At 36.1% G+C, this 14,236-nt stretch overlaps 1 protein-coding gene across 2 annotated transcripts in view; it reads right to left on the bottom strand.

Annotated features, from left to right (window-relative positions):
• ITPK1 (inositol-tetrakisphosphate 1-kinase) overlaps positions 1–14,236 on the bottom strand; it is a 136,908-nt gene that overhangs the window by 18,799 nt on the left and 103,873 nt on the right. For both annotated transcript variants that reach the window (XM_081344762.1, XM_081344763.1), the window contains 2 exons: positions 2,991–3,089; positions 365–405 (listed from right to left, as the gene is read on the bottom strand). In XM_081344762.1, coding sequence (XP_081200888.1) covers positions 365–405; positions 2,991–3,089 — 140 coding nt within the window. The remainder of the gene's footprint in view (positions 1–364; positions 406–2,990; positions 3,090–14,236) is intronic.

The raw sequence follows: 14,236 nt of genomic DNA, 5'->3' as shown, positions 1-14,236 counted from the left end.
GGATATTTATTCATTCTATGTTTTTCTCTTTTATGTTCTATTTTCACAAGTGCTGCCTAAAACCTGTGCATCAGGATGGATTACAAAATTGCAAATAAATAAACAAATAATGGATGGATGTGTATGAGTATATATATAGCTGGCCTTCAAATGAGAGAAAAATAAATTTGCAATATTAATAAAGCCACGAGGATATGAAGAATGACTTCTAAGTATGCATGACAGACAAGAATCAACCCTCCTTACTTTTCCTTGAAGTTTATGAATCAAATTCACAAATGGACTACTATAGTTTTTTTCTTAATACCCAGCCAAGGCAGTTTTTCTAAATACACAGTATATGAAGCCTTGTGCAAATACTTACCTCATGAGAGTTGGTTCCATGGGCGACTCTTGTCTTACAAACTTCAGTAACAAAAAAGGTAAATTGTGAGTCAGTACAAAAGAATATACACATAGCACTTCAGTATTTCTAACAACTAAAGCTATTGATTTAGTTAATCCACCCAACTGGATGGTATTCGCCCTATGGTTGCCCTTCCCCTGAAACCAGCCTTCTTTCCTCTTGGCATTTTCAGAGGTGTTGATACTTCAACTTTTGGATTATCCAGGATGGCATCAGAGAGGACAAGCCAGTTCTTAAAAAGGAATGAGTAACCTAGGATACATCGATGGAGTCTGGCACCGGAACTTTCCATTATTACTGTGTTTCCCTGAAAATAAGATCAGGTCTCTTTTTTGCCTCCAAAAGAGGCACCAAGTCTTGTTTTCGGGGGATATCTTCTATACTCACTTCTGGCAGCCCCAACCAGCAGGTCCACTTCTTCAGCAGCCAAAGGAGCAGCTGCATTCTGGCCTGCATTTTGCAGTCAGGCCTTTTTGGAATGCCTCTGTAGCCGAGTACCATAGCTCAGTTGTCAGCTGCAGAGGTCTTGCAGAACTGAACTATAGATTCAATCCATAACTCAGTTCTCAGCTGCAAAGGTCTTGCAGAACCAAGCTAAGGACTGAATCCATAGCTCGGTTCTTGGCTGCAGTGGCCTTCTGGAAAGGCTTGTGACTGAGAAATGCAGGTCTGGCTGCAAAAGAACGCCACAGAAGAAGTGGGCCAGCAAGGAGAGGCCTGGCTGCAAGGCAAGTGGGTGCAGTGCACATGAGGCAGCTCCACCCCACCCCCCAACTTGATTTTTAGGTATGTGCCTCGTCCTAAAACTAGGGTTTATTTTTAGGGTAGGCCTTACTTTCAGGGAAACACAGTATCTATTCAATTGTATTTATATTCCTATCTTTCCTCTAAGACAGTGTTTTTCATATTTACAACAAATTTAAAAAGTGTGAATTTCAAACATGCTAGTTAGGGAATTCTGGGAGTTGAAGACCACAAACATTTTAATATAATCAAAGTTGAGGAACACCGCTCTAAGAGATGGGGTAGTTTAGGGATCTTCTCTAATCTTATTCCCACAATCACCTTGTCAGATCGACTAGTCTGAGAGATAGCAACTGACCTGAAGTAATACAGTAAACTCATTAGTTAAGCTGGGGACTTGAATATGGATGTTCCCAATTAGTCCATCACTTTAGCAGCTGCACTACACTCTACTATATGTAGCCACTGTTTCTCCTTCAAGAGCTTGCCACTATAATTCAGTGACAAACTGTTGAAGTTCTTGAACTTTTTTTTAATGAAAATCAGTGAGAATAGATAAGAGTCTTTGATATACTGTAGATAGATAGCTATGTTAATTCTATTGGAACATTAATGCACCTATTGTTTATTTAAAAAAGTCTTTCCAAATAAGCAAAATGAAAAGGGATAGCATTTTGGAGAGTGGCATCTAAAATACAGAAGAGCACTGTTAGAGAAATTTGTCTTGTTTAATCCTTATGGTCTACTGACATTACTAGAGCCATTTAAATGACTGATAGTCTGAGACTCTCAATTTAAAATGAATATTTTCATTGTTCTATAGTTTAATATATTAATGTTGCATATTATTAACTTGCCCAGTGAACGTATACTTACATTAATGTATAGTAGTACATTTAATATACTATAATAGATGTTATACTAGAATAGAATACTTTATTGGCCAAGTGTGATTGGACATAGAAAGAGTTTGTCTCCAGTGCATAAGCACTCAGTGTGCATACAAACTATGAAGTAATATAATTATAAAATAATAGTACATCTAAGATTCATGTTAGTATAGCATACCTAAAATATAAAAAAATAATTCTCAATTTGCCAGAATATTACTCTGTAGATTTAATTGGGCATTAGGGCCTTTTTCTAATAAACCAACACAAACATTATACATATTGAAATAAAAAAGAGACACTTCCAAAATAACTTTGATAATTCATCTTCTAAATAGCAGAGACAGAGAAAATGAAAAAGAGAAAAATAACATACTCTACTATAGAAAAAAGGATTTTATGCGCAATATGCACGCAGAGCCTTTACAGATTTTTAAAGGAGGATCAAACAATCTCATGGAAGAAAATATTAGCCATTGAATTCCGATTGTCACAGAAAGCTGTATTGTCCTCATGTTCTGTTTAAAGACTTCAGGAAAGTGTTTGCTTGGCCTCTAGGTATGATGAGTAGTGGATCAGATAAAACACTGACTTAATCTAGCAGGACTGTTAATATCCGAATAAGCCATCTTTCATTGTCACCATGAAAAAATACTGTATTTTCAAACTTACAGTAAAAGAACTAAAATAGAGTACAGTTAGATCCATAGTTTATTTTTTACTAATTTTAATAGAATGAAAGCATATAATTTTATGTGCTTTTATATTATCTTATGTACCTTTGGAGCCAGTGTGCCTAATCCAGCATGTACTCTAGCCACAAGCTATCTGCCATGCAAATCCCCTCCCTCCCCCAAGAGTACTTAGCTAAATTGCATTGATTTCAGCGGCAGTGGAGGAAATGCTCTACAACTTTACTGTTAAGGAAAATATAAAAACTGTTTACATACTGAATGGGAATGCAATTCCATTTTTTTCTATTTGCTTCAAGGTGTCTTCTCCACATGCATTTGTTAATTCCATAAATGGAGGAGAACAGATTCTGTCATCTGAAGAAAAGAGATGGAAAAAAACAATCCAAACAGTTTATAGGTGTTTTCAGTTTATCCCAGTTCTTGCTTTCTACACTGTTAAGTACCCTTCAATTTTACTCTGCTCGTTTCACCATTTTCTATAATATTGTCATCTGAGAAAAGTACTGTGTGCATCTGGTTGATGAAAGCTTCCTGTCTTTCCAACAAAACATTGTTGCTCATACGTGCAATGGTTGTGTGCACAAATCTAACTGAAAACTGTATCTTAGCAAAATTACAAAAAAAACTAATGAAAATTATCTCCACAACAAGTATTTAAGTCATATCAATTTTATCTTGCAACACTATTCCACCAAATGTTTTACTCACAAGAAAAATGCTTAATATACTGAATCCACATCAAACTGATGCCAAACTGATGCCAAACTGATGCCAGATATACAATGACATCATCACACAATGATACACTTATTTGCATCCAAACATCTAACGCAAGTACATAAGTCAGAGCATTTGCATAATGTCAAAACAGACATTATCATTTGCCTTCTTGTGGATAACAATGATAAATTTAAACAACAAATCCATTAAGTAGAAGAATCTGTCTATAAAAGCAGTTGGATCATCTGACAATAAAGAAATTTAACTTTATTAAATTCCTTTTTGTATCTGTCTTTAGTTTAAAAGCTATAGAACAGATCCTTCTTCTTCAGAAGGGCATAGACAGAGCTGATGTAAATAATTTATTATTTGTTAAATTTATTTACTGCCTACCTCACTGTGAGGCTACTCTAGATGGCTTATAATAAAAATGAAGAAATGAAGGGTGTGAACAGAAGTAAGATAATAGAACAATAAAATAAACAATGAAAAAGAACACAGTGGAAAGAAGCAATCATCTCATTAAACCCTAAAGAAAATTTTTATTTGACCTGTATTAAAAATTATAGACCCATTTCTTTACTGAACACGGATTACAAGATTTTCACGACTATAATAGCAGAAAGATTAAAAAAATATTTAGCTGAATTTATCCATACTGACCAAAACGGCTTCTTGCCTAAAAGACAAATTAGACATAACGTCAGGATCATACTAAACATCTTAGAATATTATGAATTTCATAGCGAAAAACAAGTGGCATTAATGATTCTAAATTCTAAACAATTCTAAAAGATAAAGTTGCAGGGATATTGTTTTTAAAAATCCTCCAGGTCCATGTACAGTAGTTTTCTTAAAGGACTTAAATGAATGTTGTTTACGGGGTGTGGATCCAAATAATATCATTCAAAGTAAACTGGGAAAAAACATTTATTAAACATATCAATCACACAGAAGAAAGCTTTTCCTCCATCTACAAAAGCAAAAGTGCAAAAATGAGACTCTACACGAAAACATCCCATCATACATCAGTAATCCAGACGGCAGAATCAGAGAACAGGCAGACCACGCTCTACATACCAGCTTCAGAAAATGTTGGAATCGGTGACAAGGCTTTAGGAACAACAGAACTGGGATTGACCAGTCTACCTTTTAGTTTTTGTTTGAGATTTAAACTGGGACAGCTCTCTTTTCAAAAAATAAGGTTGTTCCTAATACTCATGTAGACTTTTTTAAAATATAACAACACTACCATTTCTGATCTTATTTATAAAGAGTTACAAAGAGCAGGTATATGAATCCCCTTGGACATGTGGACTCCTTGAATAAGATGGAGAAAAAAGGCACGGATTTGCACTGGATTATGATTCATTTCCCTTTAATGTTTTTTTTTTAAATCCAAAAATTCTGTTGGAGTTTGCCACAAGTTTGGAATTCTAGCAAAGCACTTCATGCAAATTAAACAGCTTCTTAGTCGACATATTCTCAAACATGCCTTTTTAAAAAGTTATTCAATAATTGTAAATAAAGGATATACGCTGTATAATTAGAAAGAGGTAATTATTTTAAATTCTAGGTGTTAACTGCAGTTGCATGTACTTAAACCAAATGTATGATCAATGGAAACTTCATTGCTAGCAAAGCAGAAGCTTGTATATTAGATAAATTAGATAAATAAACCACTCACAGAAAGCTTGAGGTTTTAAATTGCTAAACTCCACGGAGCTTTAAAAATATGATAAAGTTATACAGAATTCCATTTATTTAAACCATTAGTTTTTCAAATTATTTAGCATTAATGGTAGTTTTCATTAAGATCTTTTGCAAACCCTTTGATGGATGCAGACAAATTGTCCAGTACTTCTTCTGATGCCAGAAATTTTTTTTCTGTTTTTTAAAAAAATATCCTAAGGATAATTTTTGCCATATGGATTTTTAAAAAATGGAAATATTTCTCACTGCCAGCAACACCTAGCCAACTCCTAGATGTATAAGGTGACTAAAATGGGTTTTATGGGTTTTTTTTAAAAAACCTGATTGTATCTAATCTGAGATCTGATTTAAGATTGGTTGGGCTTAGATTTATATATTTCAATTTATATATTTCAATAGCTTAAATATATACAAGCTGTACTAAAAGTCAGACCCCATAAATAAAATCAGGGCTCATGGAAATAATATACATATGTATATACATATACATATACATATACATATACATATACATATACATATACATACATACATACATGATATATATGTGTGTGTGTGTTTGTGTGTGTCTAATTACTTTAAAAATACGAATCCCGGGTGTATTCATATCACAAGTGTAAAAATTGCCGAACTCCGGGATAGTTTGACAATTTTTACACTTCTGATTATATATATATATAGTGCACTAACATTTTCTCTGGAAAATAATATTAATAAATAAAATATTGTGATTGGTCTATGGGACCTTGGAACACTGTATATATATAAAATATAAAGATAAACCCAAGCTCAGCCAATTGGACCGGGAGGTTTTAGGTATCATTCTTTCTTAAGAAATTGTAGAGAATCACAGATACAATCTTGGAAAAACTACATGACTGCAGTTAGAAAAACATGATTTAAATCCAGGGCAGGAAGAAAATATTAGAAGGAAATTCAGATCAGTTCCACCTGAGTAAGAGGAGGGAGGGAGGAATGATGCTGTCATGGCTTTCAAGATTTGGTTACTATAACCTGTAAAAATATAGTCCCAATCATTCTGTGGAGTCTATTTCCTGATTTGGCCTATACAGATAGCCCTCAATTTATAAGGGAAATTCAGACCAGAATTTCTGTTGCTAAGCAATGTGGTCATGAAGTACAACTGCACTACTCAGTGATGGCAATCCCTGAAGCCTTAGTTGCCAGTAAAGAAGTCAGTGCTTTTATGCTATTAAAATGATTAAAAATGAACTGCAGATCTAAATGTATTGCAAGTTTCAGGCCTGCAGCCAGTTGCATCCAGATGGGGGAGTGTTGGCAAGGGTTCACTAGAAGTGAGGGGGGGGCTACACTGGGACTGCATGAGAGGCAATGCATGGATTGGGGATGATGCACAAGAGCACAAGGGTGTGTGCCAGAGGCATCGTGCACACTGAAGGCTGGGGAGGGTGTGAGGATGTGCACAAGAGGTGTTGTGGGGCTTGCTGAGGGTGCATGAGGGTGCAGTGAAGGTTGGGGAGGGTGTTCAAAGAAGACATGGGGAGTGTTGTGGAGGGTGCCTGGGGATGTGCAATGGCATGGCACAAGCACCAAGAGTGGGGGAGACTTACCCAAGTGACTTATGACATTCCTTGCCCACTTCCCAAATTATTTTCTGGGGAAGCTGGCAGGGAAGGTTGCAAATGGCAATCACATGATCATGGAGTGCTTGGCAGCCAGTCATAAGTGTGAATGGGTTGCCAATCACCCAGACTGTGATCTGTGTGCTGGGACAGGTGGAAATCCAAGGACTGGTTATAACCACCATTCAGGGTAACCAAATGGGTTGTGCCCATCATTGAGGAAAGATTAACAGTAAAATGGGGAGATTCACAAACTAAAACAAGGGCATTGTAAAGTCTGAATGTATTTAGAAAGGAGAGATCATTTTATAGTTTTACTGTGTGGTTCTTAGATACTGAGTCAAATATTGTGTCTGCATTTGATTTTCCCCAATTGGACTGTTTGGATTATGGAATATCTACTGAAGGAATTCAAATGGATCCTGAAAACTACAGTTCATGACTACATAGGAATGTGAAGGATGTAAAACGTTTCTAGGGTTTGCTTTCTATTTTAATCTATTAAAAAGTTTAAAAATAAACTGCAGATCTAAATGTATTGCAATTATACTGTTAATATAATTATGTAATAAACTAGAAATCCAGTTTTGTGCAATAGGTGGTCTAGAAAGCAGGAAACTGAGTTCTAGTCCTGCCTTAGGCATGAAAAACCAGCTGGGCCACTCTCTCAGCCTAGCTTATCTCACAGGGATGATATAGGGAAAAACAGGAGGAAGGAGTATTGGTATGTTCACTGCTTTGAGTTGTATATGAAAGAAAGTCAGTATCAAAATCTAAAACGAAAAATTGCTTGCAGAAAAGACAACATTCTAGTAATTGAGGCACTTCCAAGATGGCACAGTCTACCCTATACAGCAGGGGTCTTCAAACTTGGCCCATTTATGACTTGTGGCATGCCTGGCTGAGGAATTCTGGGAGTTGAAGTCTACAAGTCATAAAAGGGCCAAGTTTGAAAACCCCTGCTATACAGTTAGCCTGTAGAATTTGGAAGCTCTGCAGAAAACACAATCTCTCACACCCTGGCAAATCAAATGGGCACAATTTTTCTCTCATTTCAGTTTTCATATCAAATGTGTACTCCTGGCTCACAGAACAAATTTCCAGCTGCCCAATCATGGAAACCTGAATATGACTTTCCCTACTCAATTCCTCCTTCCACAATACTGCAGCCAAGGAACTTTACCTCTCTCCGGGAGTTAGATCCTTCTGAGAGATCTGGAGCAAGGAGACAGATTGTAGACCAGATTAGAGTGCAACAGAAACAGTTGCATATATCAGAGCTTCCAGGGACTTCACAGACTGATTCTTCACCTTTAAACGTTGGAGATCTGTTTCACAATGACCATTTTATATGATCCCCTCCTTTAATGGAAGAAGTGTTGCAAATCAATTTATACCTTTTTTGAAATGCAGTTTTCTGGATTTTTGTTGTTGTTATTGTCTCTCACTGAAAATGTTCAGAGCCATAAGAATGGCATTAAACCAACTCTATGATTAACCAATGGGCATTGCAACACTGATCTTTGTAGAGCAGGTGTATTTTATATCTACTCTGCATATGATGCCTTTGGGAACCAGCATTTCCCATCAGATCAGCACAGTTGGAAAAGGTCAGCCTGGAAGACAGGCTGTTGTAAGTTCACTGAAAGGAAACAAACAATCCTTTCATGAAAAATGGTTAACAACAAGGCCCCTTTCAACTACCACCTCATTTTGGCATGAACTCTGATGAATGTACAATACCTGTAGCTCAGGCTGTGAGATATCCTTTAAAAGGCAACACCCCCCCCCCCCAATCCTCCACAAGCCACTGACTGAAGCAAGGCTATTGTTACTTCTAGTGTGTCACAACTAGATGTCAGTATTCAAATGAATGCTCATAGAAGAGCCAGCAATGGCAAAGATCTTTTTTCTTTTGGAATAACAGCATCTTTCATCTCTCAGGAACTATTTAACATTTAATGAGACTCAATTAAGTTCAAGGGGATTGAAGCTGATGAGGCAGGACTCTCCAATTCTTATTTCATAGCCACACCAGAGAAAGCCATTTTATAAATAAGGCACTATCGCAATAATCTTCAGTCAGAAAACTACTGTCTTACAATAGCAGGAGGGATTGAAACTTTGGGTCTAACAGATTGGTGATTGTTGTTAGAAGATAACTTATATGTATGTTTTCTTAATTCTGTATAATAAATCTACTGATGTAACCTTCTTGAAGTTGCTCTAGGAAAGCAGAACAGGAAGAAACTCTTAAGGGCCATACCTGATATAAAGCCTTGATAAATGCATTGTATGCTTTATAAGTTGATTTATGACTGGAAAATTGTAAGAGCACAGGAAGTTGCTTTCAACCGGTTCAGACTATTGGCCCAGTCAACCCAATATTCTGACTGACAGATCTCCACATTCTTAATGAGAGATAAGCAATTGAAGCTGAAAAACATCTAACATCTGAAACAGATTGTCCACCACTGAGCTACAGTTAACTGAGTGTATTTAAAGAACGGTACTAGATTTTAAGAGGTAAGTGAATGTTCCCAATCCCTTGTGCTGCTTTAGAGTAGCAGTCTTAGGACTAATCTTTCATTAAGGTGATGTGACGATGAAAATGCTGTTGATCTAACTTGCCATTTTTCTTAAGTGAGATGTTTTACTCATTAGTTGTTGATACTGCTGAAATCACCAACATCAAAAACCATATAAAATCCAGTAGTAAATAATCACCAAAAAATCACTGAATAGAGTCCACTAGAACTGGATTATATTGGCAATCACAAAATTAAATAAATACATAATAAAACAAAGATAAACCCAAGCTGCCCAAGCTCCAAATGCTCTCTGAAAAAGTTACATTTTTACCAACCTCCAGAACATCATTAAAGTGGTTCTTGGCTACTAGTGAGGCAACAATAATTGCCCTGAACCACAAATAACTATTAGCCATGATTCAGTACACGTTTGGCTATCTGAAGTGTTTTATACCAGAATAGATATTTGTTTGTAAACCTCAATGTGAATAGGTATAATCAAAACATATTGTGGAATAGGATTACCAAACATTATAGACACTCTCCTCAACTCAATGATCATGAGAAGCTCTATGTATGGAGTGTAATTTGATTATTTACATATTTAGATGACTCTAAGGGATTGAGGAGGGAAAAAGTATTGCTATAACCAGCAATCTATTACAAAAAGAATTTACTTCATCTGGATTTATGCTGCCTAACAGAGAATAATATATTTTGTAACAAAAGAGAAAGTGCTGGCTGTTTTTCAAAGAAGAAACACAGCTAAATTCAACAAACAGGACACTTCTTACCATGGTCCAGTATGAGTTTGTGTAAAGTAGGATTTGATTTATTAGACAATCTATTTCCTTTCTGTCTGAGTTATTTAATATCATTCTCTACACTCCAGTTTATTTTCCTTTTGAACAGTTTACAGATTCAAATCTGCCCTACCACCACCACCCCCAAACTATAATTGGATTTAATCAAAGACATCTCTCAACATGATCACTCCAGAGCGGAAAGCAAGCAAATGAGCTAATGCCTATATTTCTGTACACATTATTAAAATCTCTCGCATTTTTAAAATTAGAATACCAAACAATCTTAATTTATAAGGAATAAAGGAGTCAAAATATTGTCATTAGATTATAACATGAAAGATAAATGGATACTATGCTCTAACACTGGGCTGAAAACAAGGAAAGATATTACACATTTTAAATCAAGTAACAGCAAAGGTTTGGCATTTTGGGGTCAAACTATTTAGATGGTTTGGTTGATTTGGCGAAGTACTATAAATGTATTTAAACATTCAGCTTTTAGAAAAGACTAAATCTTACTGAGCTATATATTTGAAGATTATTCTGTTTTGAATTGCAAAGAAGAGTTCTCTCACTAATGCATCTCATTGGAAAAAAAACACCATACATAATTAATTATATTGCCAAACAGAAAATAGGCTATACTTTTTTGTATGGGATTTAAATTTACTTCTTATCAGGGAACATTCATTTATGAGATACTCTACCTGTTAGAAGCTGGCATGTGTGAAGAAGACAGCTCATTTTAATAAGCTATATGTTCTCTTTCTTATGTAGTTCTGATGCTGAATGTGGGGATTGACTAATTGATTAATAAAAGTTATTGGGATAGAATCTTAAACTGAATCGTTGTCTATGTTCCTCACTATTGTTCCAATAAAAAGGCCCACTTGCAATATTGTTTCAGTGGAATTTCTGAGAGAAAGGAATATTCAAGTTTGCAATTAGATACATTAAGAGGAAAATAATTCAGAGAAAGAGGGGAGAGAAGTATATGGATCTTAGTAACAGCAATAAGAAAATTAACCAGGTTTCATTCACTGGCCAGTGAACGAGCAACTGCAAGAAGCTAGTTCACCTCTCCTTGCCAAGAAAGAACATTTTGCTCCATTCACGCCCATTGTCCTGGGACTTCAGCTTCTGCCATCAGCCAGGGGGAAAAAAGTTCACTGCAAAATCTGTGTCCAAAAAAAAAACACCCCACCGGCAAGGAATGATCAGCTTAGCCTCACTAGATATGCATGTTTGTTTTCAACTCATCATTGTATTTTGGTATTGTCAAATGATCTTTTTTCTATCTTTTTCCCTTCCCTGCTCATTTGTCCCTTGTGTGCTTGGTTTTTAAATCTTTATTTTTAATTGGTGTGGGCCACTTAAGAATAAAATATTTGTCTTAAAAGTAAAATCATAATATAACCTGAATAGGTTTATAAACAGTAAAATAATAGCAATATAAAGAAATGTTCCTAATTTATAAGCAAAGCCATGCATACATTAAAAATTACAACATGCACTGATGTGTTGCAAACTCAAATACTTTGGCCACCTCATGAGAAGGAAGGACTCACTGGAGAAGAGCCTAATGCTGGGAAAGATTGAGGGCAAGAGAAGAACGGGACGACAGAGAATGAGGTGGCTGGATGGAGTCACTGAAGCAGTAGGCGTGAGCTTAAAGGGACTCCAGAAGATGTTAGAGGACAGGAAGGCCTGGAGGAACATTGTCCATGGGGTTGCGATGGGTTGGACACAACTTCGCAGCTAACAACAACAACTGATGTGTTGCATGAGTTTTACTACATAAATGTTACTACAATAGAAAACCAGTAATTTAGGACTGGTTATAAAGAAAATAGAAGGGACGCGGTGGCTCAGTGGGTTAGGACGCTGAGCTTGTCGATCGGAAGGTCGGCAGTTTGGCGGGTCGAATCCCGAGTGCCGCGTAGCAGAGTGAGCGCCTGTTACTCGTCCCAGCTTCTGCCAACCTAGCAGTTCGAAAGCACGTAAAAAATGCAAGTAGAAAAATAGGGACCACTACGGTGGGAAGGTAACAGCGTTCCGTGCGCCTTTGGCGTCTAGTCATGCTGGCCACATGACCACGGAGACGTCCTCGGACAAGCGCTGGCTCTTTGGCTTTGAAACGGAGATGAGCACCGGCCCCTAGAGTCGGAAACGACTAGCACGCATGTCCTTTACCTTTACCTTTTATAAAGAAAATACAATGTTTCGTTTAAGATATTGTTTCTTATTCTACAGATATAATTTGCACAATACTGTTCCAATATCAGGATTGCAGTATTTACTTGATTATTTTAAACTGGTTGGATTAAATTAAATCCCATAATCTTGTGCCTATTAAGAATAATCTTGATGAAAATTCAATAAATGTGGATGGCAATAAACTGTGGAAGATCATATTAAATGGCTTAATCAATTAGAAAGATATAACCAATGAAACAACTGAACAACCTTATATTCCTTCTGAATTCTTGGAAACTGAAGAAATAACAAAAATTACAAAAAAGTGGAATAGTTTACTTCAATATGTAGGACAGAATACTTTTCTAAAATGGATCCAGCCACAATATGGAATATTGTTCAATTACTCTATCTATCCCAGTACTGCCTGCTATAATAGGCAGCTGCTCTCTAAGGATCTCATCCAGAGGGCTCTTGTATCACCTCTAGACAGAGACTGAACCAGTATGTTTGTTACTCATTTATGGCTCCTGAACACGTGGAAGCTCACTCTCAACACAAATAGGTTTTTTTTTAAAAAAAATCTTCAGAATCATCTACTAACATGCAAATATAAAAAGATTTAATCTTCACAGAAATTGTAGGTTATTTAGCGTATGGTTTAAAGCAAATGATATACTTAACATATATGCCTTTGGAAATAAAGGAATCTACCTTTCCTTCCCTACTAATCCTCACTTATGTAATAGGATGAATTTATTCTTAAGTAATTATTCCGTTGTCACTGAAAGAACATCCTGTTCCCAGCACCTGTCTCTTTGATCACCATGGCTATAATTCATTGCAAATACGTCTTTCAATAAACATCTTACAGATGTATGTGTCTATCTATCTATCTATCTATCTATCTATCTATCTATCTATCTAAAATCAAACCTTTTTTGTTCTTCCTCTATTTATTGTACTTTTCTTTTTAACAAGATGCATCATTTGATTTATTTTTTGTTTTAAAAAAAGGGAGAAATATATTCTTTTCATACCAAAATGTAAAAAGCTTTTCAGCCAATACCCAGTGAACTGAAAGCTGCATTACTTTCTATCATTTCCAAGAGTCTATACTCATGTTTTTCTTTTTCCCTGTAGCACCACTGTAATTTAACACAACGAACAGGTAAAACTGCCAATATTTACCCAGTCTTCTTTGATGAGGAGGGAGACTCTTTGGAGCTGGAGATTCTTTTAAAAAAAATTTGGGTTTTAGTTTTCTCAATATAATCTTTTAGGTTCCTGTTGATTACAAAAGGGCAAAAGAAACATAAAGCCTACCACCGGGCCATCCATCCTGGAAAGGTGTTTAGTGCAAGGTTTCAGCCCCAAGCACATGTAAAACAAGACAATGGGATATAAGATGCTTACTCTATTAATGATTCTGGGTGTTTTTAAGATATAGGTAGTCCTCAACTTACGACCACAAATGAACTTGAAATTTCTGTTGCTAAGCAAGACATTTGTTAAGTACATTTTGCCTCATTTTACGACCTTTCTTGCCACAGTTCTTAAGTGAATCACTGAAGTTGTTTAAGTTAGTAACACAGTGTTAAGTGAATCTGGCTTCCCCATTGACTTTGCTTGTCCGAAGGTCACACAAGGTAATGACGTGACCCCAGAACACCTCAACTGTTGCCAAGCGCCCAAATTTTTAGCATGTGACCATGGGGATGCTGCAATAGTCATGTGAAAAATGGTCATAAGTCACTTTTTTCAGTGCTGTTGTAACTTCAAACAGTCACTAAATGAACGTTTGTAAGTCAAGGACTACCTGTATAGTGGGTGTTAATTAAAAATAATATTATTAAATGGTAACTGATATGAAACTCAAAAGCTAGAATATGAAAATATGTATATGGGTGGTGCAAGCTCCCTTCTAACCT

This window comes from Vipera berus (assembly GCF_964194415.1).
Source record: "Vipera berus genome assembly, chromosome: 1".
NCBI lineage: Eukaryota > Metazoa > Chordata > Lepidosauria > Squamata > Viperidae > Vipera > Vipera berus.
The sequence above is the reverse complement of the archived record's forward strand: the minus strand, read 5'-3'. Positions and strand labels throughout refer to the sequence as shown.